At 37.9% G+C, this 24,460-nt stretch overlaps 1 protein-coding gene across 2 annotated transcripts in view; it reads left to right on the top strand.

Annotated features, from left to right (window-relative positions):
* The first annotated feature begins 968 nt into the window (after positions 1-968).
* The window catches only part of AASS (aminoadipate-semialdehyde synthase), a 61,217-nt gene continuing 37,725 nt past the window's right edge, over positions 969-24,460 (top strand). Inside the window, exons 1-7 of one of the 2 annotated variants that reach the window (XM_020289750.2) lie at positions 969-1,081; positions 9,797-10,014; positions 13,229-13,405; positions 16,023-16,107; positions 23,079-23,146; positions 23,262-23,408; positions 24,307-24,385. In XM_020289750.2, coding sequence (XP_020145339.2) covers positions 9,805-10,014; positions 13,229-13,405; positions 16,023-16,107; positions 23,079-23,146; positions 23,262-23,408; positions 24,307-24,385 — 766 coding nt within the window. In that variant the 5' untranslated portion in view covers positions 969-1,081; positions 9,797-9,804. Of the gene's footprint in view, positions 1,082-9,789; positions 10,015-13,228; positions 13,406-16,022; positions 16,108-23,078; positions 23,147-23,261; positions 23,409-24,306; positions 24,386-24,460 lie in introns of both variants that reach the window. The other variant, XM_076006576.1, reaches the window with a different exon arrangement.

The following is a 24,460-nucleotide window of genomic DNA, read 5'->3' as shown; positions in this document are numbered from 1 at the left end:
TTAGGTCTGGTGAGGTGGTGAACAGGAAGGTGGTGATATCAAAAACAGAGCTAGAGAACACAGGATGAAGGAAAGGTTTTAGAAGAATGAGAAGAAATCTGATTTTGGATATGTGAAGTCAAAGAAACAGTAGAGAATTCCAACCTTACCTATAGATAAAATTCTAATTTTCTGTGCAAATAGAGATATGAGTGGCATTTCAAGAATGTTCTAGGCTATAGATTGTTGACATGAGAGGTCAATGGCTAAACTCATCTATGGCAGCTATGGGAAAAGTTTGAGTGGTGGAGAAAGTTGTAAAAACAACTTTTTACAAAGTTGGGGGAAGTTTATCCTGTGACTATTGACTCCTCTGGAGACCACAGCTGGTCTTCACGTGTTTCTTCAGCTCCTGGTGCTAGGGCTAGTCTTTATGAAATACATTTTTCCCTGTCCCTCTAAGCCTACGTGTTCAAGACTTTTCAAGAATTTTGGGCTTCGTCCTATATACACCTACTCCGGCTATGCAGTGAATGTGGGCTCACTACATTTAATTTCTTAGATTCTCAGCCGACTGGATTCTGAAACTGTTCTAAGAACTGTCATCTGGCTTCACAGACTCGTCACATGGTTTTGTAACGCTTTGAAAAGCGTGTATCACCAAACAAACGTGAGGTGCATGTTCTTGCAACTTTTTCCCCCAGGAGATTTGCGCACATTTATTTGGCCCGTAGTGCCCTATTTTCGTCCTTCCCCGTCACCGCCTGCCCTCTGCTGCGGACAGTTACAAACCCAGTCAATGCTCTTTGCGGGGAGGACGTGAGGTCCCCGGCGGAGGACGCAGGTCAGAGATCAGAAAGGCAGAAGGCTTTTCAGGGAAGGGCCGGGGCAGGGCATGACCTAGCACCTGGCAGCGCCGCCGATTGGCGGAGAGGAAGGTTGTTCCCTCAGGGCGGCCGCTGATTGGCTGCGGGAGGAAGGGGCATGACGTCCGCAGAAGTTGAGCAAACACCTCCGCCTTCCCGGCCGGCCCCGCATCCCAATTTCTGCTGCGACCCTGCCCGGGCTGCGGGGGGCGAGTCGGCGCCCCAGAGCGGACCAGGTGAGGGGCGAGCCCGGGGGCGCCGAGCAGACGGGCGGGCGGGCGCGACCTGCGAGGCGCGCTTGGAGATCGCGGGCCGGGCCCCAGCTGTCCGCCGGGGGTTGCTGGGGGCTCGGTCTCCGTCCGCGCGCGGCGGGGCGGCCCCGGAGGCTCGGCTGACCCGCGTGGCCCGACCGAGCGGGGGAGGGTGGCGAGCACTGGCCTCCCCGCCAGGCCTGGGCTCCGCGCGTGTCCCTGCCGGGGAGGGAGGGCGGGCGGGCGCGCAGTGGGCGCAGCTCCAGCGCTTCTGAATAGGAAGGGGATTCGGACTCCTTTGCTTTTTTGGGGGGTGGTGGTGGTGCTGGAGCAGGTGTTGGGGAATAAAGGGTTGAGCTGAAGCTGCAGAACGAAGACCTCGTTAATGCGTGGGCCACTTGCTTCCTTGGGGAGGGGAGGTTGATGGAGATCGCGGGGGCTGCTTCTCCCCACGTCCCTGCCCCGGCGCGCTCTAGCCAAACTCGCAAACTTCTCGCCCTGCGCAGCGCGCGCTGGTCCTTCTCCCCGAGACAGCCCCCCCACCCCGACCCCATCCCCAGCAAGCTGCGGGGCCTCGAGCGTCCTCTTACAGAGGTGGGAGTGGTGAGAAAGTTGGGCACGGTGGATGTCAGGGTTTTCTGAACTGAGACCCTGCGGGGCCTGCGCGGCCCGTGCGAGCGCTCCCGCCGGAGTGTGCGCGGGTAGAAGCCCTTTGCTACTTGCCCTGCTTGATTGATTGGGGCCGAGTGTCCTGACAACTGCCAGCAAAGATGTGGTTGCCAAATACTGAATTCTAAGGGGTGGGGGCTGGGGAAAGAGAGAAAGAGAGAGAGAGAGTATTCATAAACTTCAGCAAGGGTTAGCATTTCTTGATGTCTTGGGTCGTCAGTTAATGGAATATGAGGAAGGTGTAGCATAATGCATGTTATGCATATTAGCTGATGTAACTATACACAGGACAGAATGGTCATGGACTCAGTAGCTTTCCAATACTTTATTTAAAAAGCGTAATAATAAATGAGTTTGTGTATTTTGACACTTGCACTTCCCTCCCGTGTTTGGCCATGACGATGAGTGAACCTAGGGCTATGTGACCTTCTGGCTGTGTGACCTGCTGGCCGTTCTGAGTGAGGCGGACAAAAACTGAAGCTGATTTACTAGAGTAATTTCCCCACTCTTTAGAAAATCGTATTTGTTATCAATCTTATTTGTTATTGGTGACTGTGTGGTCAGAACTTTGATTTATTTGTAATTAGAAATTTTTTCCTAACTAGTCCTTCGAGTATTAACAGGCCTTGGTTCAGGATTTTGGAAATGGTTTTTGGTGTGTAAGTAGTCCTCATTTATCATTTTTCCAAATATTCTTTTATTAATTTTCTTATAGAAATAACATTACAAACAGTGGTGAATTTTCCAGTTGAGGCCACAAAAAATTGTATACAATTCATGAAGTCATGGAAATGTTATATATTTAGAATGGAAAATAAACAAAAACATAACCATATTCATTGAATTGAAGAGGCCATCAATTATAAGATCCATCCTATTTTAGAGATGCTAAGATGTGAGACAATGTGTCTTAAATTTGATGCAATACAGTATCAAAATGGTAATTTATTTATCTTGAACATCCATGCCTAAAGGATAAAGCTGAAGAGAGGGATTACTGGGCTTTAATTTTTTTTTTTCCCAGAAAATGTAATGGGGAATTAATATGGAGCCATTCTGAAGGCCTTACCACAGTGTGACAAAGAGAAAGGGAAGGTGTGTCTTCTGTTAGTGGGATAGCTTTGCTCACATTTGAGGAACAGGCAGGTTTGGAGACTTTCTCTTAACATTTATTGAGTGTTTATGGCATATGAGATAATGCATGAGCATAATGCATGTCATGCACATTAGCTGAATTAAATTTCGCAACAGCCCAGAGAGGTAGATGTTACTATGACTCCCATTTGTTTGATGAGGCACACAGTGGTTAAGCTACGAAACAAAGTCACAGAGTAAGTTTGGGTGCTGAGGAACCTAGGCCGCATGTGGAGTGAGCCTAGTATTCCCGGGAGGTACCCATCTTCTGTTGTAAGCTCTTGGCTCCTGGTCTGTGCAGTGAATACAGGTAGCTCGGGTGAATGTCCAGTTTTCCTCCATAGTGCTTTTGGTGTTTTGTTTACCTGTTTAGTGTACTTTAGCTGGATGTTTATAAGTCAGAGTGCCTAGTTATATTCTAAAATTCTAATGTTTTCATAATCCACAGTGCCCTGTCATTACTATGCTTAATAGAATCAATCACAATATTAGAGCTGAAAGGGACTTAATTATTAAGTTATATTCCCATATTCTAAGTGGGAATATTCTAGAATATTCCCATATTCTAATTCCCATATTCTATTAAGTCATATTCCCATATTCTAATGGGAATAAAGAAACTGAGGTCAAGAGAAGGAACCCTATAGCTAGTTATGTCCCAGCTCCCATATCTGGGTTTTCCCACTGTACTATACTATATTTCATAACATTCATTGGTCTATGAGATCTGGGCAGAGAATTTAACATATTTTTTGGGTGGGCGTGAGTTTCCGCTCTTATTCATGTGTCTATTTTATTTTCTCTGCTTCATAGATCTTTATAACGTTTATTTAAATTTGCTTACTTATTTATTAATTTCTTCTTAAAACATTTGAGGTTTTCCTATGTGCCAGTCAGTGGGAATACAGAGATAAGTTAAGAAAAATTAATACTCATTTACAATGTAGCAAAGAGACAGACAGGTAAGCAGATAAGCCTTTTGGACTAGACTCCAGTTCAGAACTGAGTTTGTATTCCATCTAGGTGAAGCTAAAAATTGTGAAATTGAGACTAGGAGAGTGATGGGTCTTATGTTTTTGGATGACTTTGAGTAGCTGATGGGCTGGAGAAAATATGAATATCTCAGACTAGATTGATTAACACTGGTAGACCCCCTCCTCCCAGTCCCACTTTTCTTTTTTATAAAGGGTTTAATATGGAAGCATTAAAAGAATGTACTGACACGACAGGAAGTGAAAGTATGGAGGTCAGTGCTGCTACAAGTTGAAGCCTAGTTCTAGCAAGCCTTGTGGTTGGGCGGGATTTGGATTAGTTCTGGGCTATCACCAGAAGCTCTGTTAATTCCGGAACACTTTTGAACTTCTCCAGGACTATTACGGTCTGGATACTAAATATCTAGTGTAGGCCAAGACTCATAGCCACAGACTTGCCCACACTTATTTACGAATACAGGGGCTTCCTAGGTAACTGTGTTTTTAAATACACTTGCATTTTGTTTTTAATTAACTGAAAAGGCAAATATAAATAATTTGCACTTTTCCATTAACTTATTTTCTTCATCTCAAGACATTACCCCATTTATAGTCTTTCCATATTTAATCATAATGTATGCCTTCTTATTATAAATAATTTCGCATTGAGAAATATCCCCATGTGGTTTGATAGTTTCCATTTGAGTCACTGAGTTACGTTGTAGTGGAATTATTTTGGAGATCTAAAATAGATGGACTAAGAGCATATTCTTGACTATGGAGACTACAGATGAAACATTGGACCTTTTTTTGTTTTTTTGAGACAGAGTCTCACTCTGTTGCCCTGGCTACAGTGAGTGCCATGGCATCAGCCTAGCTCACAGCAACCTCAAACACTTGGGCGCAAGCAACCCTACTGCCTCAGGCTCCCAAGTAGCTGGGACTACAGGCATGCACCACAATGCCCGGCTAATTTTTTCTATATATATTAGTTGGCCAATTAATTTCTTTCTATTTATAGTAGAGACGGGTCTCGCTCTTGCTCAGGCTGGTTTCGAACTCCTGACCTCAAGCAATCTGCCCACCTCGGCCTCCCAGAGTGCTAGGATTACAGGCATGAGCCACCACACCCGGCCAACATTGGGCCTTAATTTATTCAATAATGAATGCGAACTCTTTATACATGTCCCAATAGAAGTGACAGAAATTAAGAGGAGCCATGCCTAGTCCTTTTCATTCTTAAGCTTGGTTGCTTGTGCGTTGTTCTGGTTAGGTAGGTCATTTGTAGGTTTTAAGAGAGTTCTGATGGGGTTGATACTATGGAAAGATACTGAAAAGATTTTTTGATATTTGATGGAAGAACATAAAGCTCTGTGAAAACCTCAGCTCTCTTCATCTACCTACTTCTCTTATGACAACTGCACAAATCAAATAAATCATTTTATGGCATAAGTATGACCTAAACAGTAGCAGAGAAAAACCTTAATTGAGTTACATTTCAAAAGTTATACTAATTGGAATGAAAAGAAAAACTGTATTATTATGACTTATCCATAGAGTCTTAGAAAATGCTGTTTATAAAACATGAAAAAGCCCTTATTTCTATGAGCCTCACTATCCTCATTTGTAATATTGGATTTTAATTATCTTCTATCAGGCCCATTCTGACTCCAGTATTCAGTTATAATCAGTAATTGCTAATTCACCGCCAGACATTGATTGGCATCATTTAGTTAGGTAAAGCTACCTCATCCTGCTCCTGTAGGACCCCATAAAAATGTGTAGGGACTGAATTTCTACTTCTTTATATCTTTACCAAGTACCTAACACTATCCTGCCTACAGTTTGAGTACTCCCAACATATTTTTTTAATTAAAGAAAGAGAATCAAAAGTGTCCATAATCAATAGGCAAAAGATTTTAATTTGATAATTCTATCAAGAAATGTTCTGGATTTTATTTTATTAATAATTTCAATGATTAATATATGTAATTTTACAAAAGACCACATTGCTCACTATCTAAAAGTACCTTCCTAACCACATACAAGATCCTTTGTCCCAAGGGTGGCTTTTCCTTAGATATAATCTTTTATAAATACACCTCACACAATCTGCTTTGGTTCCTTCTTGTGATTTAGGATTATAATGTACTCAGTGACCTTGGAATAGTTCATGGTCACTGAAAGAAAATGGTAGGATATGTATGGAGTGCCAACCTCTGTCTCTCTGCAGATTTGCCTGTCTCCCTATCTCTATTTCTGTCTCTCTCTAATGATCATTTCCCTTCCCATTTATCTTGAAAAGGATAGAAAATACAGAAAACATCCAGACACATTTATTACAGTGCAATAAGATATTGAGAGATAGAGTGACAGTCCACATTCACATAACATTTTTTTACAATGTATTGTTATAATTGTTCAATTTTATTATGAGTTATTGTTGTGCCTAATTTTTAACTTTAATCATAGGTATGCATATATAGGAAAAAACACATAGTATACATAAGGTTTGGGACTATCTGTGCAAACTTATCTGTGGTTTCAGCCATCCACAGGGGGCTTGGAATTTGTCACCACAAATAAGGTTGTATTTCTCTGCAATTCACTCTAATACTCCCATGACTTTTAGAGACATTTCAAATTTCTGATCAATCCTAGGTAAGTAAATATATAAATCTTATATATATTCTTACTTTATAAAAACATACAGAAGAAATCTTTTAAATTTCATATCTATGTTTGAAACATTGACCTTCATGTGTCAAAGGGAGGACTGTTAGAATTTGTCAGGGGGTCTTGTTCCTCATCCCTGCCTATGTGACACCTCTCTTTCTCTATCTCCCTCCTCCTCATTATTTCTAGCTTTTAGCTCTTTCCTCTTTCTTCCCCTCTCCTCCTCCTCCTTCTTTTCTACGTTCACATTCTTGTTCTCGTTGCTCATGCTACAGGCTGTTATCAGCACCTGCCACTGTCAGTAGCTTCACTCTAGCCAGTGAGTAAGTCAGGATCTTCCCTCCTTGCTTCATTGAAGCCATTGCCAAAAATATACATTGAATTTACTTCCTGATATCCTTGAAAAAGACCACAAAATTCAGAACGGGAAAAGCCAGAACAGCCCACCTGGACATTTCCATGAACTAGGCACCTGTAGTGCAACTGAGAAGTCCTCACTGTTACCTACTCTCTCTGATCTTAGAAGCAAATGAATGAGGGTCTTGAAATTTCCATGCTGAGACCAAATTTCAAGGTTCAAACAGTTACTAACAGTTATATCTGCTATAATCAAACTTCTTTTCTCCCTAAGCACCCAAAAATCTAGAATTTTTTTGGCAGATACTCAGGAACAATTTTCAGTGTGACACAGAAACGGGGTCAAGAGAGGCACCATGCGCTATGTGGATAATTTACTGTAACTGTTGAAATCTATGCCATCTGGATCTGATTTCTTTCTGAAGCAAGAGCTGGCCGGAGTAACAGTATGTGCAGATCTGCATGGTGTGGATCTCTAGGCTTTGGCAAAGAAGACAAAATCCTGAGTGTTAAACATTAACCTAGGAATCCAGCTTCTGCTTAAAAGCAGCAGATCCAATCAGATCCCAGTTCAGTTTCTTATCTGTAAAACAGGGATAAGATTTAATTTAATAAGGTTTTTGCAAGCAGGAAATAGGGCAGTGTTTGTAAAGTACTCAGCCAAGTGCTTGGCATATGATGTTCAATCAATGGTAACTATTGTCATCTTTGTTTTTTTTAAAAAGAAAGTTACAGACATTGTGATTTAAGAATTCCACACAAAAAGCGAAAGTGAAAGTAGCTTCCCAGTTCAGTCCTTGCCACTTCTTTCTCCCTAGTTCCCCGAGATACTGTCTTTGCAAACATATACGTATATCACAAGTGTAAGTGTGTGTGTGTATGTGTGTATGTGTGTGTGTGTGTGTGTGTGTCTTTCCTGCTTCCCCCCACCTCCACTCCAGATAAAGGAGGTGGTAGGAAGGAGGAGAGGTTGTCCCTGAGTGAAGAATGGCTGTGATTGTAAATCTAGCTTGAGCTGAGGGGAAAGATTAAATTATCTGTATAAGTTCCCTCATGTTAGGGTCAAGAATTGAGATTCAGAATAGAAAGAAGATACAGGATCATGTAGTCACCTATGAGTTCATGAAATACAGTCCCTGCTGGGATGATGGGACCATTTCTGAACATATGCACGTTTTCAAAGGAATCACTGTCTTTGGAACTGGTATTATTTAGGAACTAAGGGATTTAAGTTCTATGGGATATTGGAGTTTTTCTTTTGTTTGGGAAAGACTGGATGTTATGGGCTTGGGCTTGGGTTTAATGTAGTCTCTTTTAAGAACAAAACTACATGAGTACATTTAAAAATTAGATGCAGTATATAACAGTCTTTAACTGAAATGTTGATCATCTATTTTGCCATCTATATTTTGGCCAGAACATCTGAACTCCTAGTCATTGACAATGTTTCTTGATGTGTGTAGCTTTTTCTCTTCTTGGCCCTCTTCTTCCTAAAGCTTTCACATCTGGACTCTTTGCTTTTTATTCACTGGTTCTGCTGTGAGGTGTCCTAGAAATTTATCATCTCGGTATCAAGTAGTTATTTGCTCCCGGAAATGTACTTGCATGCTTAATTGTTTGGGCAAACCTTCCTCATCTATAAGGCAGGTGCTCTTTAGAGTTTGCAGTCTGATGTAACAGAAATATGTTTCATGAAAGTTTTGCTGTATGCTAGCAGTAATGGGTAGGAAATTTCTATATTGCTTCCAACCTTACACAGAAAACCAAGTTTTAGCAACCAAAAGATCCAGCAAATTATCGTCTGAAATGGTGTCTGGCTACAAAATATATGTAACCATTTGAAGAAAGGTAGAATACTGCTAAATCTGGATGTTTATGCTTTAAAAATTTATATAAAATTTACTCTGCACAGGATATGTAGTAAGCCTTTTGTAAATATTTCTTGATTGACTAAATGAGTAGAATTATGCAATCTGGAACAGCAGTTAGAAAACTAGTTGAGGCAGGTTGGGATTTAGTGCAAAGGCAGGAGGATGTGGTGTGGAGAGGAAACCCAGGAAGGGGGTCAGGCACGTTTAGAGCAAAGGAAGGGGACAGTGAGGGTGGGCCTGAGGGTCTAAGGTGGGAACAGTATGATTTAAGGCCATGCTGCTTAAACTTCTGACACCTGTGGTGAAACAGGTTTGTTTGTTTAGTTTTCTTACTTTCCAATCTGTCAGGAACGAATACTTTTGTAAACTTCAGTAACGATAAATTATTAGAAAAATGATCATGTGATAGGATGGTTTCTAAATCTTTACTTCCTATTTCTGTACACATCTCATTGTGGATCAGTAAAAAACAACAACAACAACAAAAACAGTTCTCTGACACTAGATTGCAAAACACACTGACTAGCACTTGTTTAGGGAATGGTCAGAAATGAAACTGGAAAGATGTTGGCACTAATATGTGAAGAAGCTTTTATACTATTGTAAGGATTTCAAACTTCATGCCATCACAATTGGGATCAGTCTGGGAGTCCTGCTTTTCCTTATTTTCCGGGATTTGCATTGTAGATCAACTTGTTTCAAACTTTTGTGCTCAACAGACGTTTGATAAAACACATATTTAAAAAGCTGCTTTGGCTTAGCAGTTTTTGTTCATGTCACCTAAGTTGGCCTGTATGTTTAAAATTATGTAGTTAAATACCCTTGTTTTTTGGAAACTTCGGGTTTGCATGGGTAAAGGAAGACTTTGTATCCAGTTTTCCCCTCTCTTCTTTTCTATTTTGTGACTTGTTATCATTTGAGCTGGTTGTATTTTACAGCAGATTTCTAAGGAGACCAGAATGATCTGTCAGTCCTCCTGTGTTTTGTTGTTTTGCTCTTTACATTGTCTTTTCAGTCACCAGGTGCCAAGATGCTACGAGTATACAGGACCAAACTGGGCAGGCTGGGGGTCAGCCTCTCCCAGGGTCTTCACCACAAGGCTGTGGTGGCCCTCAGGCGGGAGGATGTGAATGCCTGGGAGAGGAGGGCCCCTCTAGCCCCCAAGCACATCAAAGGCATCACCAATCTGGGGTACAAGGTCTTGATACAGCCTTCGAATCGGCGGGCCATTCATGATAAGGTGAATATTTCCCATTTTTAAAAATATATGAGAATAAAATGAACTTGCATATAAAAATTAAGGAGCATCTGAATGAAAACAAAATATTTGCTGGTGTCAATTTAATTTCTTTGCTTTGGCTAAAAGTATGACTTTCACCTTATGCTATATTTTCTCCAGCTGAGGCATAAAGAACCTGGGTTTTGAAGATTGTGTCTTTCCATTATTCTCTCCTTCACGTGCAGCCTCGGTTCTGATACCAGGGAGACAAAACACCATTCTTGCACCCAGAGGCTAGATTTTATTCATGAGAGTGTACCTTGCCAGGCACTTGGAGAAGCCCTTTACATTCATCATTCTGTTTACTCTTCACAACAAGCATACAGTACCCTTTGTATTTACTGAGTCATCTGTGGAGTGGTATTTTGAGATATGTGAAATTCTTGTTCCACAAGAACTTTTATTTTTAGTACAGACGGGGTCTTGCTCTTGCCGAGGCTGGTCTCAAACTCCTGACGTCAAGTGATCCTCCCACCTCGGCCTCCCAGAGTGCTAGGATTATAGGTGTGAGCCACCATGCCCGGCCCTCCTCAAGAAAGTTTTTTAAAGTAATGATGTTACTGTCCATTGTTAATCTTTGCCTGAATTAGTTTTTACATGGAGGCTTGCAAAGTGATAATTTTCTGCTTTCATTACTCCTCTTGAGTTTATTTGCTGGCATTCTTCTTTAGAAAGGAGATTTTCCTTTATTTCTCCATTCTCTTCCCCATCCCCTACTTTCTGATTTGTGATTTATTACAGTGAATTGAACTGTTTGCTGAACTATAAACTCTGTAATGCAGTGTTTAAATATGATTCTTTAAAGACCTCTTATTATTGCATTTAAAGCCTTGTTGCGAGGAGTGTACATATACATGTACATATTAACAAGATGAACCTGAAAATATTACTTAAAAGATGAGTTGTGAACTATTCTGTTACAGTGAATTAAACAGTTTATCAAACTGTGAACTCTGTAATTCAGTGTTGCAACATGCTTCTTTATCTTTTGCTCTTTTGAGTATTATTATAAAATCATAGATATTTTTCATTCAATCTGTTAACCACTGTTCTTTTTAATGTCCTAATTATCCTCAGGGGGCTCTTCTGTCCTTTGGACATGAATCCATTTATCTTTGGGCTTTTTTGTTTCTTGGAAAAACAAATTGTCCTAAGAGGTTAGGACACCTTATACTTTTCCTGCCCCACCACTGGAAATAACTGTTTCACCAAAGAGCCTTGATTTCTTTTAGTATATAGAAACCAGGATCTGCTACGTGGTGTTAGGCATCTGTACTGTTACTGCAATACTGTTGTTCTTAGGCCTTGTTAGTGGACAGAACTTAGAAATAAACAGAAGAAGGGTATGCACATATATACATACATATTATTTAATCTTGAGTTACTGCTGACATTTCCAATTAAAATTTAACATTGCAGATTTTTTACCTTTAAAATTTTATATTTGCATCTGTTTTTTCCAACAGTAAAACTCTCAATTCTTATAACATTTATGCATTTTTTTGATATCCTATAATATACATTAAATGGTTTCAGAATCACATGCTATTATTATTCCTAACAATAAGCCCATTAAATGAAGTTTAATATTTCTTTGAAGTTTTTTTATGCTCTTAGAATCTAGCTCATAAAGAATATTCAGAATGCTGTGTTCAAAAAGTTATTTGATCTATCATTTCTATTTCTTTTTTGAAAAAATAAGCACCTGTGTGTGTGCATCTGTGTGTGCATGCATGTGTGCTGGTGTATGTATTCTTATTTCCCTTTAGTTCCTATACCAAAGGCTGTATACTGTATATATGCTTTTGCAACTTGCTTTGTTTAGTCAATATATCTTGAACATTGCTCCATGTCAGTTCATAGAGGTCTGTTTCATTCTGTTTAATGACTATGATATATACTCCATTGTATATATTTACCATGCTTTATTTACCAGTCTACTACAAATGGGAAAATGGATTATTTTCAAAGAAATGACGTAGAAATTATATGTGCATTCTTTTACTGTCTCTCTTATTCATCTATACTTTCTTTTGAAGTAGATTCCTAACTAAATTTATCTTCATTTTATTTAATTGCTACCATAAATGCTCTTTTAATTCTGCTTGGGTCACACTTCAAATAAAAATCTAATGTGACTGTTTCTTTCAAATACTAGCTATACAACTTCAGTTAAATGTGTGAGCCTCACATTTCCCATTGTGAGAATTAAAATTGTACCTACTGCATGGGAGTTTTATGAAATTTAAATGAGGTAATTTACACACAAAAAAACTTAGCAAAGTACATAGTAATTTATTAATAAATATCAATGATTATTCTTATTATTTGGCTCTTATTAGCAATGGTGACATATAATCTACTTTTCCAAGTTGATTTACCCATATGCCCGAAACATCTCCTTAGTTTTCTGCTTTTGTATTTGTATAAATATCGTCAATGCCTCTTGTATTTCCCATCTCCATTTCTCCAAATTTCATCCAGCCTTTTAGATTAAGTTAAATTTACACATTTATTTGATCATCTTACCTGGGAATTACATCTTACCTGGGAATTACCTCAATCTCTATTAAATTAGTATATCACTGAGAGACTGTTGATCATAATATTCTTTCAAATTCAGTCTCCTTTGCTGTGCTCCTGACTTCCTTTTACTGTATAGGGTGAGCTCCTTTGCAGGAGGGATCTTGTCAGTCTTTCTTTGTATCTTCTGGTCTCATCTCTAGCACAGTCCACTATCCAGATTAAAACACTAATAAATACCAATTATACTAAAACAATGAAAAATAAATGTTGGAAATATGTATTTTAAAAATGTGAATAATAAATCACAATTTGGTATTTAATATTTCAGTGCATCTTTGGTAAAAATATATATTTCACAAATAGGTAAAATCACATGTGCTAGTGGATAAGATAAAACTATAAACTGTTCCTAAGTATGAGTATGTGCTGAATTTTTAAATTTATTTAGCTATGAGAGTTGAGAATGATAGATTTATCTTTAACCAACAAATACAGATGTTAGAAGTAATTGTTCTATTATTTGTTCTAATCCATATAGATTTTATTCTTTCAAAAGGCTGTTCCTTTATTTGCTATACTTATTAAAGAAAATGTGACTATCACAAATCAGGGTAATAATAATAATCTTTAACCAAAATTACATTTTCAGGAATATGTCAAAGCTGGTGGCATTCTTCAGGAGGATATTTCTGAAGCTTGTCTCATTTTGGGAGTTAAAAGGCCTCCAGAGGAAAAATTAATGTCCAAGAAGACTTATGCATTTTTCTCTCACACAATAAAAGCTCAGGAGGCCAATATGGGCTTGTTAGATGAAATTCTAAAAAAGGTAATTAGTGATGAATATTCATAAATATTAATATAGAAAAATAATGTGCTTTTACTTTTAAGTCTCAAGTAGAGTTTTGGTTTTCTTTCACTTTCTAGGAAATACATCATGTCATTCATCTCAATAGGGAAGGTGGTCTGTGAGTTATTGCTTGAATATTTCTGCTGTTTTTTTAGAGCTCCTCTGTGGTGCAGGCTAGGAGTTTTTAATAAGAGGAACTAAATATATTTTATTCCTTTTATATTCCAAAATAGAAAGAATGATAAAAGATTTTTCTCTAAATGGTTACCAATACATAGGCCAATTGGCCAGATCCTACCAAATAGAATTTTAGGGCTTAAAGGAACTTTAGAGGTATATCATCTACCAGGCTATATTTGTGGTGGGGCTCAGAGAGGTTAAGTGACTTGACTGGGTTGCATAGCTCTGTGGTGCCAGAACTGGACTAGAGATGATTTTTATTTTATTAACATTCATAATGAGAAAATGTATTTTTTGAAATATAAAAGCAAAAGAAGAACTACAAGCTGTTCACAATACAGGATATTCATTCAACAGTTATTTATTGAGTGCTTACAATGTGTTGTACACTGTTCACTGAAATGAGAGAGAAAAACAGCAAATTATCCCCGTCTTCACAAGCTTACATTTTCGTGGGAGGAGACAGATGATAAGTAAATATGACATCTCATATGCCACTTGGCAATATGAGTGATGGAGATAAATATAATATTGGAGGAGAAAAGAAGTGGTGGGTACTGGGAGGTGATGATGCTATTTTATATAGGGTGGGCAGGGAGGTGGTGTTTGAGCAACAATTTGAAGAAGGTGAAGGTCTAAGCCATCTCCATCTGGGAAGAGTCTTTTGTGCAGAAAGAATAGTGGTGCAAAGGCCTGAGGGTCTTTTTGAGTGGAGGTTTAGAATAGATCATATTCCAAAATGCCTATTTTATCTAACATGCAGATAATCAGTGGAGGTGGGAAAAAGAGAGCAAAACTGATAAGAAGACTGTTAGGCTAGGTCACAAATGGTGGTGGCCTGTGGATTCGCTGATGAAGTAAAGGTGAAATATGGAAAAAGGAGAGGAGTCAGGAATTACTCTAGGTTTTATCCTGAGTTACTTGCAGAAGTTGCCATTAATTGATGTGGTGTTACTGCAGGTGGCATGGGCTTAGATGGGAAAACCAAGGGTTGAGTTTAGAGACTGCTGAGCTTAATCGTTGATGGGGATAAGCTAAATGGGCTACTGTATGGGTCTGAAGCTTAGGCGGGCAGCTCCTCCTGACATACACTTTATAGTTGTCAGAGACTAGATGGCATCTAAAGCCACAAGACTGGATGAATGCAGAGAGTGATTATAGATAAAGAAGTCCAAGATCCACCTCCTGGGGTAAGGATGCTAAAGCATTAGAAACTAGAATCTCAGACTAGGACAGAAGACAGGAGAATTCACCAACACTAAAAGCAGTGGAGGAAAATAAGTTTTATATAGGAGTATACAAAAACTTTCCAATTAATTCCAAACACACCAGACCTAGGTGGTGGAGTTAATTTGCAGTGTTTCTGAAGAACAGATTCCGAAGTAATTAATGGAAATAATATTATAAGAAGAATGTTCTGCCTTAAGCAAATAAAGTATTTAAAAGTACTTTAGAAACAGTTTTTTTGTTATGAACTTTTTTTCATTACAAGAAAATTAATAAAAACAGACCCAACCCGACAGGGCTGCTTTTGGGCAGCAATTTGTAACCAATTACTCAAAGTTGGATGAATGTTAAACATTCTTAAATTCATGAATATGGTAAAAATTGCATGATCTTTGCGGAAATAAAATGACTGCTTAAAATATTATATAATTACAATCTATCAATAGGTTTTAAGCATGGACTAATAAAACTTTCCCAAGAGAATAAAGGTTTCTAAGGAAAGAAGAAGGGAAATGCAGGCAACACTTGCTAATTGTAAAATGAAGCTTACCTGTAAAAGGATAGAGAGAGAAGGAGGAGAGGAGGAGAGAGGGAGGGAGGGAAGGCAAGGAAGAGAGAGAGAAAGAGAGATAGGGGCACTTGTGTTTGAACTTGAAAGGGAGTGTTATTATTTTTAAGGCAGAAGGGACCCTGGTGTATTTAGAATGGCTAAGAAGCAATGTAAAAAGGGATGATGCAGGAAAGAGGTCGTAGTTCTAGAAGAGTGGCCTTGGAGGACATGAGACAAGCTGGGATCTAGCTCACAGGGATTAGTCTCAGAAGGGATCTATTTTCTTTGAGCTAGAAGGAAGGATGTGAGCATGAGTGGGGCTGTAGATGTAGATGGGGCTGGGTGGGTGGATGGGGAGCAAAAAGTTGAAGAAAATCCTACATTTATTATTTAATTGCCTACCATCAAGGGATGTTTAGCACCTGCTAGGACCATTCCCATTCTTTCATCTCTAATTACAAACTTATGATTGGTTTGTAACCTGGCATTTTCTAAGTATTTCATAGTGGATCTGATGGTAACTTATGTTAGCAAGCAAGATATATTTAAGAGAAAAAAAATGTGCTCATATATATGCTTTACTCATTGAAATTAAACTTAATGGGTCTAGTTGAGAAATTGTTTTTATCTTTCCTTCAGGAAATTCGCCTTATTGATTATGAGAAAATGGTGGATCATAGAGGTGTACGGGTGGTGGCATTTGGACAGTGGGCCGGTGTGGCAGGTAGGTACAACACAGCTTTTATGTCACCCACTTTCTACATTTGCCTGGAGAATAACTGTGTGTTTTCTCTTCTGTATCAGGGGCTAGGTTTGTTTATTTCTATTGACAAAAATAAAAATGGCAATATGCTGAAGGGTGAGGAATATCAGCAGAATGGAGATGAAGATAAATTGTTAAAATATATTCTGTTATAAAAATTTTAAAAAAAGAGAGCAGGAAGAAGGGTAACAACTAGGAACAGGCTCTGACTTTTTAGGTAGTTACTTTTGGGCAGCAAAGAAGGAGAGGATAGTTTGGTAATGAGATATTGGGAAGTAGAAGACAGGGGAAGAGGGAAAGGGGAAAAAGGACCAGGGGCAGGAACTGACAGAGGAGCAGTCTGGAAAGGACAAGAACTGGAGTTTGCAGATAAACTGCTTGATTCTTGTCCCAGTGAGTACTTTGAGCCTACTACACCACAGTCCATCATTGTTCTGTATCAGATTAGACTACTTGAATGTCTAATAAGGGAAGTTGTGATTTTGGCATTCTTCATTTGGCCTTGTAATATAAAAGTGGAAGAGTCCTCACTGTGTTTTGGTGTTTATGTCACTGCTGTTTCATCTTGACCATTCTGCCTTTGCCTATTTGATATTAAACTCATATCCAAAACTATGGTTGATAGTATCATATTATTTAGTTGTTTATAAGATCATTTGGAAATCTAGGGTACTTTCACAAACAGCACTCTTGCACTGTTCACTCAAAAAATCCTTGCTCAAATATGTTGGAAAAAATTTAAAATATTGTATACTTTTAGAAATGAACAATTTCAGAAAAATCCATATTATTATTATACCCTAATCTTATTATATTTTCCTATTATACCCTTATCCACCTGCTTCTGAAATAGTAAAGAAATCTAAGCAAAATTTTGAAACTCATAAAATTCTTTCACTTAATACCAATTCCTTATTACTTATTCTAACTCCTACCTCATATCTTTCCTCACCCAATACACAAATCAGCTCTGTTAAAGTAAAATAAAATTATATTTCTTAATGCGGAAGGAGTAGTAGGGAGACCTCTGAAGACTACTCTTCCCAAGGCCTTTCAGGACTCACCCAGATGAGGTTTTGTTTATCTAGTAAGAATTAATACGTCAGAAATAAGCTTATTTATTCAGAAGTCAACATAGTCGGAAGTAGCACCACATCTATGAAGAGAATGTGGGTCTTATTCCTTAAAGAAGTATTCAGGCAAATAAACACACAAATATTTAATACAGTCAGTGCTAATTGCTATAAGAAGGGCATTTAAATGGACTTGGCCATTGAAGAAGCTTCCTTTGAAAAACGCCTTCAAAAATGAGATCTGAAGAACTATTCAAGGATATAGGGAAGAGGGAGCGTAAATGTGGGCAAAGCTCATAGGAAAGAGAGGAGAAAGAGTAGTTTTGAGGAATATAAACAAGCTCAGTATTATTAGAGTGTACACGAAGAGAAGGATATGTGAGTTTTAGAAATGTTTAGAAGGTGGAATTCACAGGATCTGGTGATTGGTTGGATGTGGGGGTAGAGGATGACAGAGACATTCCAAAGATGACATCCAGGCTATTAACTTGGACAATGGTTCAGTTCTGTTAGTACCTACAAGGATGGAAGAAGAATTTAGGAGAAGATAGTAAATGAGTTCGGTGTAGGGCACTATATTGGTAGATTACAAGGTAAGTTGCTGGAATGAAGAGACCCTATAAAACAAAGCTTAAATAAGATTGAAGTCCAGAGGTGAGGAGTCTAGGGATGGTGAGATGAGGGGAAAGCTCCGCTCTTGTCAACACATGACTTTCATTTTCAAGTTCACCTTTCTGGCTATTGCTATTTTCCAGTCAGTGGAAAGGGGAGAAAGGAATCTGAGGCAAGCAGCTTCATTTTTAAGGATGCAACCCAGAATTTGAATATGTTATTTCTACCCATACCCACTGGTCAAAACTGATGGAGAAATGTAATTTGTAACTGGACAACTATGTGTGCTGCTAAAACCATATGCTCTACTTCTATCCCATAGAAGTAGAGTTAACATGGGATTAACTAGGACTTATTATACTGCCATTGAGCAACTAGAAAATCAGATGAGGTATATAAAACAATGTTTTCAGACACTGGACAACAGGTAGTACAGATTGTGATCCCTGATAGATGGAAAATAAATGAGATGAGCTCTATGTTCATCCTGGCTGTCTGGAGAAATTTCTAGATGGTGTGTATATGGAAAAGTGTCACAAACCCTGGCAAACTCCCTGAAGTGGGGAGGCTAAAGTGGCTAGGATTGGCAACGCATATACCAAATAAGAGAGAGCTATGCAGAAAAAGTGTTCCAGAAATATGCTTAGCGTCTTGTTGAGTGGAGGGTGAAAATTCATGAGACTGGAGAAGGAACAATCTGAAGGAAAGAGCAATTACCAGGGAACTCTATGCCAAACTGTTTCCAGATTTTGTCCCATCAGCCAGGATGGAGAGACTTCACTGAACAAATAGGGTATTCAGGGAAGCCCTGAATCGTGTGGTTAAATGAGCTCTTTTTAAAAATTATTTTAGTGTATTATGGGGGTACAAGTGTTAAGGTTATGTATATTGCCCATGTCCCCCCACCTCGAGTCAGAGCCTCAAGCTCTTAATACAGACTACTCTAAATTCACCCTTATAAAAAAACTGAAAAACTAACCTTAAAGTCTAAATTGAGATATATATATATATATAATTAACAAATAAGGAGGTTAAAATAGCTATTATAAATGCTCAGTATGTTCAGGTTTTAAACAAATAAGGAGAGGAATAAAGGAGATATCTATCTATCAATATTGATAGACACTACAGAAGAAAATCTAGATATATTATCTTCCGGACATTGTTCATTTTGCATTGTTGATTGTTAGATTTTGTTGTTTTCCCTTCAGGAAGGTTGGGCTTTGTTTTGATAGGCAATGGCTTGTGGATTAAGTTGATCCTTTTAAAGCCTGTTTTCCTTCCTTCCTCTCTCCTTTATTTCTGGGATCCCAAATACACATATATTAGATCACTTGATCACCACTGGTCACTTAAATTCTGTTGTTTTTTTTCCGCTTAATCTTTTATTCTTTCTTTGCTTCATTTTATTTAGTTTCTATTGCTACAAGGGAGCAAGAAAAGAAAATACTGAAAGAAATAGATATAACTTTCCTATATTTTGTTAAAAATTATAAATCCACAGATGAGTAAAGCTCGGTAAACCTCAACACCCCCCCCCCAAAAGAAAACCACAAAGAAAATAACACTAGGAACATCATAATTATCTTGCTAAAAAGCAGTGATAAAAAAATTTAAAAACAGCCAATGAGAAAAAGACATATTAGAGTAACAAAGATAAGAAACATCGTAAACTTCTCATCAGAAACATTTCATGAGCCAGAAAGAAATGGAATGACATCTTTTAAGTGCTGAAAGAAAAAAAAGGCAACCTAGAGTTCTATGCATAGTGATAGTATCTTTCCAAAAGATAGTGTCTTTCAAATGACATCTTCCCCCCAAATAAAGATGAAATAACAACTTTTTGGTCAAATGAAAGCAGATATAATTCACTGCCATGGAGTAAATATTGAAGAAAGTTCTTTAGGCAGAAGGGAGATGGAAACATGGATCTAATTAAAGGAATAAATGACACTAGAAGTGGTAAAATGTAAACAAATATAAAATACATTATCTTTTCAAATATTTTATTTAAAGTTTTTTTTTTATAGATGATTGATAGTTTCAAACGAAACAATGTATTGTGGTATTTATAACATACATAGAACTTAACACCACCAATAGTACAAAGGGCAGGAGAAGAAAAATGGAAACAGACTTTTGAAGGTTCTTTTACTATACCTAAAGTGGTATAATATTATTTGATGTAGACTATGGTAAGATAAAGATACATATTGTAAGCTAGAACAATCACTAAAAACAAATCAAGGCACTATGGCTAATAAGCCAATATTAGAGACAAAACATCATACTAAAAAATATACAATTCATGCAAAAATGCAAGAAAAGGAGGATAAAAAAGAACAAAGAACAAATGGGACAGGAAGAACACAAATAGCAGCATAGTAGCTTTATGTTCAACTATATCGATAGTTATATTAATGGCCTAAAAACTCCAATTTTTAAAAGGATAAAGAGGTAGGACCCCACTGTATTTGATTTACTTTAAATATGAAGATACAAACATGTTAAGAAATGATATATAAAGTTATACCATGCAAACACTAAAAGCAAGCTGGAGTGGCTATATCAAAGTAAGATAAGTAGATGTAAGTCGATGTAAGATGTAAGTAGAGTTCAGAACAAGTACTATTACCTGGATAAGGCAGGATATTTCCAAAAGATAGGGGATCAATTCTCCAAGAATACACCGCAATCCTAAATGTGTATGTACCTAATAACAGAGCTTCAAAATACATGAATCAAAAACTGACAGACTTAAAAAAACATAAAGCAGATAAATCACCTAATATATTTGGATATTTAAATACTCCTCTTTCTATAATTATCAGAATGAGTAGACATAAAATTAGTAGAAATATAGGACACTTAAACACTATCAACCACCCTAAATAACTGGCATTTTTTGATCACTCCGCCTAATTGTAGTGTGAATATTCTTTTCAAGTCAAGGGGAACATGTACCCAGGTAGCCCATGTACTTGGTCACAAACCAATTTTCAATAAATTTAAAAGGTTTGAAATCATACACTATGTGTTCTGACTGTAATGAAATTAACCTAGACATTTTAATAGAAAGATAACTGGACAATTTCCAAATACTTGGAAGATAAATTATTTCATTTTTGAATAACCCATGGGTTAGAAGAAATCAGAGAAAAAAATGACTATAATTATTAGACTATAAAGAATATGAGAAGTTGGCCAGGTGAGGTGGCTCACACCTATAAGCCTAGCACTCTGGAGGCCAAGGCGGGAGGATCACTTGAGCTCAGGAGTTTGAGACCAGCCTGAGCAAGAGTGAGACCCCATCTCTACTAGCCGGGTGTGGCGGCAGCATGCCTGTAGTCCCAGCTACTCAGGAGGCAGGAGGATCGCTTCAGCCCAAAAGTTTGAGGTTGCTGTGAGCTAGGGTGATGCCACAGCATTCTATCCCCGGCGACAGAGCAAGACTCTGTCTCAATAAATAAATAAATAAATAAATAAATAAATATGGAAATATGATTAGACCAATAAATTTGATGACCTTGGTGAACTAGACAAATCCTTGCAAAATATAAATTATCAAAATCACCTCAAGAAGAAATTAAAAACTTGAGTATCAAACTACAAAATTAATTCCACTAATAGGCATTTATCAAGAGAAATGCAATATTTTGTACAGATAATTTTTTATAGTAGCACCATTCATGATCGCCTGGAAACAACCAAAATATCCCACAGAGAAATAAATAAATTGTAAATAGAAAATGGAATATGGAAAACTTTTCAGCAATAAAAAGAAACAACTACTGATACCCACAAAATATGTTTGAATCTCAAAAACATTATGTGGGGTGAAAGCAGACACACAGAATACAGTCTGTATTCTTTTGCTGTGTGTCTGCTTTCACCCAGCATAATGTTTGAACTGGTTTGAACTGTGTGGGTCCACATATTTGTGGGATGGAGAATCCATGTGTATGGAGGAAGGCCAACTCTACAGACAGGCAGGTTCTGCAGCACCAACTGCAGGACTTGAGTATGTGCGGATTTTGGTATACCCAGAGGGCCTGGAAGCTATCCTCTGCATCAGCCAAGGGATGACTGTATATGTTTATAATTTCATTTATATGAAATTCTAGAGGAACCTAATCTATACAGACAAAGGTCATCTGGGAGCCAGGGGTTGGTGGAAATATTCTGTATATGAGCATGGTGATAGTAACACAGCTGTGTATATTAACCATCAACAAACTATAAATTGGTGCATTTTATTATATATAGATTATTTCTTTAAAAGTTAACTTCAGAAAAAAGATGAAAGAAAACTTGGTAGGGGTGTGTGTATGGAGGGTGGGGGTTGTGATTCTTAGTTCTATCCCTAAGAAGAAGAAGGAGAGAATAGATGCTAAGGTCTGTGCTACCGGCATGCTGAGTGTTAGCTGTCTGAAAATCTAAATTGAGACATATGTAAGGTGGCTAGATAGGTCTTGAAATCAAAAGCAAAAATCTGTGTTGGAGGGACAGACTTGGGGTCGTCCACATACAGACAGTACTTGAAATTTAGGACTGGATGAAATTACCTAAGGAAAAGATGTAGATATTGAAAAGCATAGAGCCCAGGATAGAATCCCAAGGGTGAATCATATAAAAGAAATGGGCATAGGAAGAGGAACCTAATGAAAGGTAGGATAAAAAATTTCAAGTCAGGGATGCTGAGGGAAGAAAGTGTTTCAACAATGAGGGGAGTCAATGTGGCCAGATACTTCTAACCTAATCTAAAAATTGTCCACAGAGTTTAGCTATTTAGGTCACTAAATAATTGGTGGGGGCTCTTCAGTCCTTGGCAACTTTGTTTTTGTTTGATCATTTGTTTATGGTATGGGATGGATTAGAGCATGTTCAAACGTTGATAAGAATGAACCAATAGGGAGGGAATAATTCAATAGTGAATTTTTTGTCTGGCAAAAAGGGATGGGATCTGGAGCCAAGGTGGAAAGACTGATCTTAGTTAAGAAGAGGAACACTCTTTTTCTATTTTATCCGAATTGAAGATGGAAGAAATAGGTGTGGGATGCAGCTAGACTAGTGCATTTGAAGGCAGAAAGTTCAGGGGATGAGTACGATCTGCCGAGGCTTCTTTCAAATCTGAGATGCTGTGATCTGTGCTTCCTCAGGGCGCCAAGCAGGTTGGAGAATGGGCAGAGAGAACAGCTTCAACTCTTCCCAACTAATGGTCTTTCTATTGGTCTGATTCTGCAATAGGGATGATCAACATTTTACATGGAATGGGTTTAAGGCTCCTTGCTTTGGGACATCACACACCTTTTATGGTGAGAGATGTTTATTTCGTTTGTTTGTTTTTTTTTGAAAAGACATATCACAGTTTAAGAATAGAAACATGTCTCAGCTGGTGGACTAATGTGCATTGTGTGTGCTTGTTTGCAGCATATTGGCATGGCTCATAACTACAGGAATAGCAGTCAGGCTGTGCAAGCTGTCCGTGATGCTGGTTACGAAATATCTCTGGGTCTGATGCCAAAGTCGATAGGGCCCTTAACGTTTGTGTTCACAGGGACTGGTAATGTATCTAAGGTAAATTTCACCTGTCTTCCATCCCTAAAGCAGTCTGAAACTCTGAAACTAACTCAAATGATGTGGGAATTTCAAATAAAATGAACAAGGATTCTATTTTTGGTACTTTCCTTACCAGTGTATTTTTCTCCTAGTGAAGAGCAGTGATGGTCTGAACATTTTCTTTGCTTTTAGTTGATGCCAAGCTATCAGAGACTTGGAATGCTTTATTCTTTCTTTCCTTTTTTCTCTTTTTAAGGTATAATTCATTGTTAATAGCATAAGGGTATGTTCAGAGGGTGATCTATTTTACCTCCTTCACTGAGTTGTCCAAAAGTTTGGAAGTGACCTTGGGATGTACATTTTTTAAGACTACTTGGAGTTTTGCCAATAAGACATTAAGAAGATTAATTCAAAACTGGAATTAATACTTTCTTCCTTCTTGAGTGGTTTTGAGAATGCATTTGTAATTTCCCATAGAAACTTGTAATTGTAAAATAGTTTTTAGTTTCAAAGGACATAATTAGGACATAACTATTACTATTATATCTGATTTTTTTCTTTTGTAGGTAATATAGTTTCCCCGCTTGAAATAATTTCTGCAATGGTTTGAAAAGTAAATGGAAATATTTTATTGTGCCCTCATTTCTAAATGTTCTTGTAGATACTCAGAGTAACTTAAATAAAATAAAAAATTAAAGCCCCTTCTAAAGTGTACCGTTCAAACTGGAATAAGCACTGGTTTACAGGTTTCCTGTAAAACGCACATCTGTACTTCTGTATTGCAATTCTGGTTGCAGGGAGAGCAAGTAGAGCTGTGTAATTTTGGGAGAAACGAGCTAGAATCTTTGTAGGAAACCATGTTAGTTCTTATTGTATTGATTTTTTTTTTTAATTTTTACTCATCTGTTATTAACAGGGAGCCCAAGAAATCTTTAATGAGCTCCCATGTGAATACGTGGAGCCCCATGAATTGAAAGAAGTTTCCCAAACTGGAGGTAAGGGGCAGGGGATGACTGTAGCTTTTACTGTTTTTAATAGTCTCTGTTATAATATTTTATCACCATAAATCT

Source organism: Microcebus murinus, chromosome 9 (assembly GCF_040939455.1).
Source record: "Microcebus murinus isolate Inina chromosome 9, M.murinus_Inina_mat1.0, whole genome shotgun sequence".
NCBI classification, from domain to species: domain Eukaryota; kingdom Metazoa; phylum Chordata; class Mammalia; order Primates; family Cheirogaleidae; genus Microcebus; species Microcebus murinus.
The sequence above is the reverse complement of the archived record's forward strand: the minus strand, read 5'-3'. Positions and strand labels throughout refer to the sequence as shown.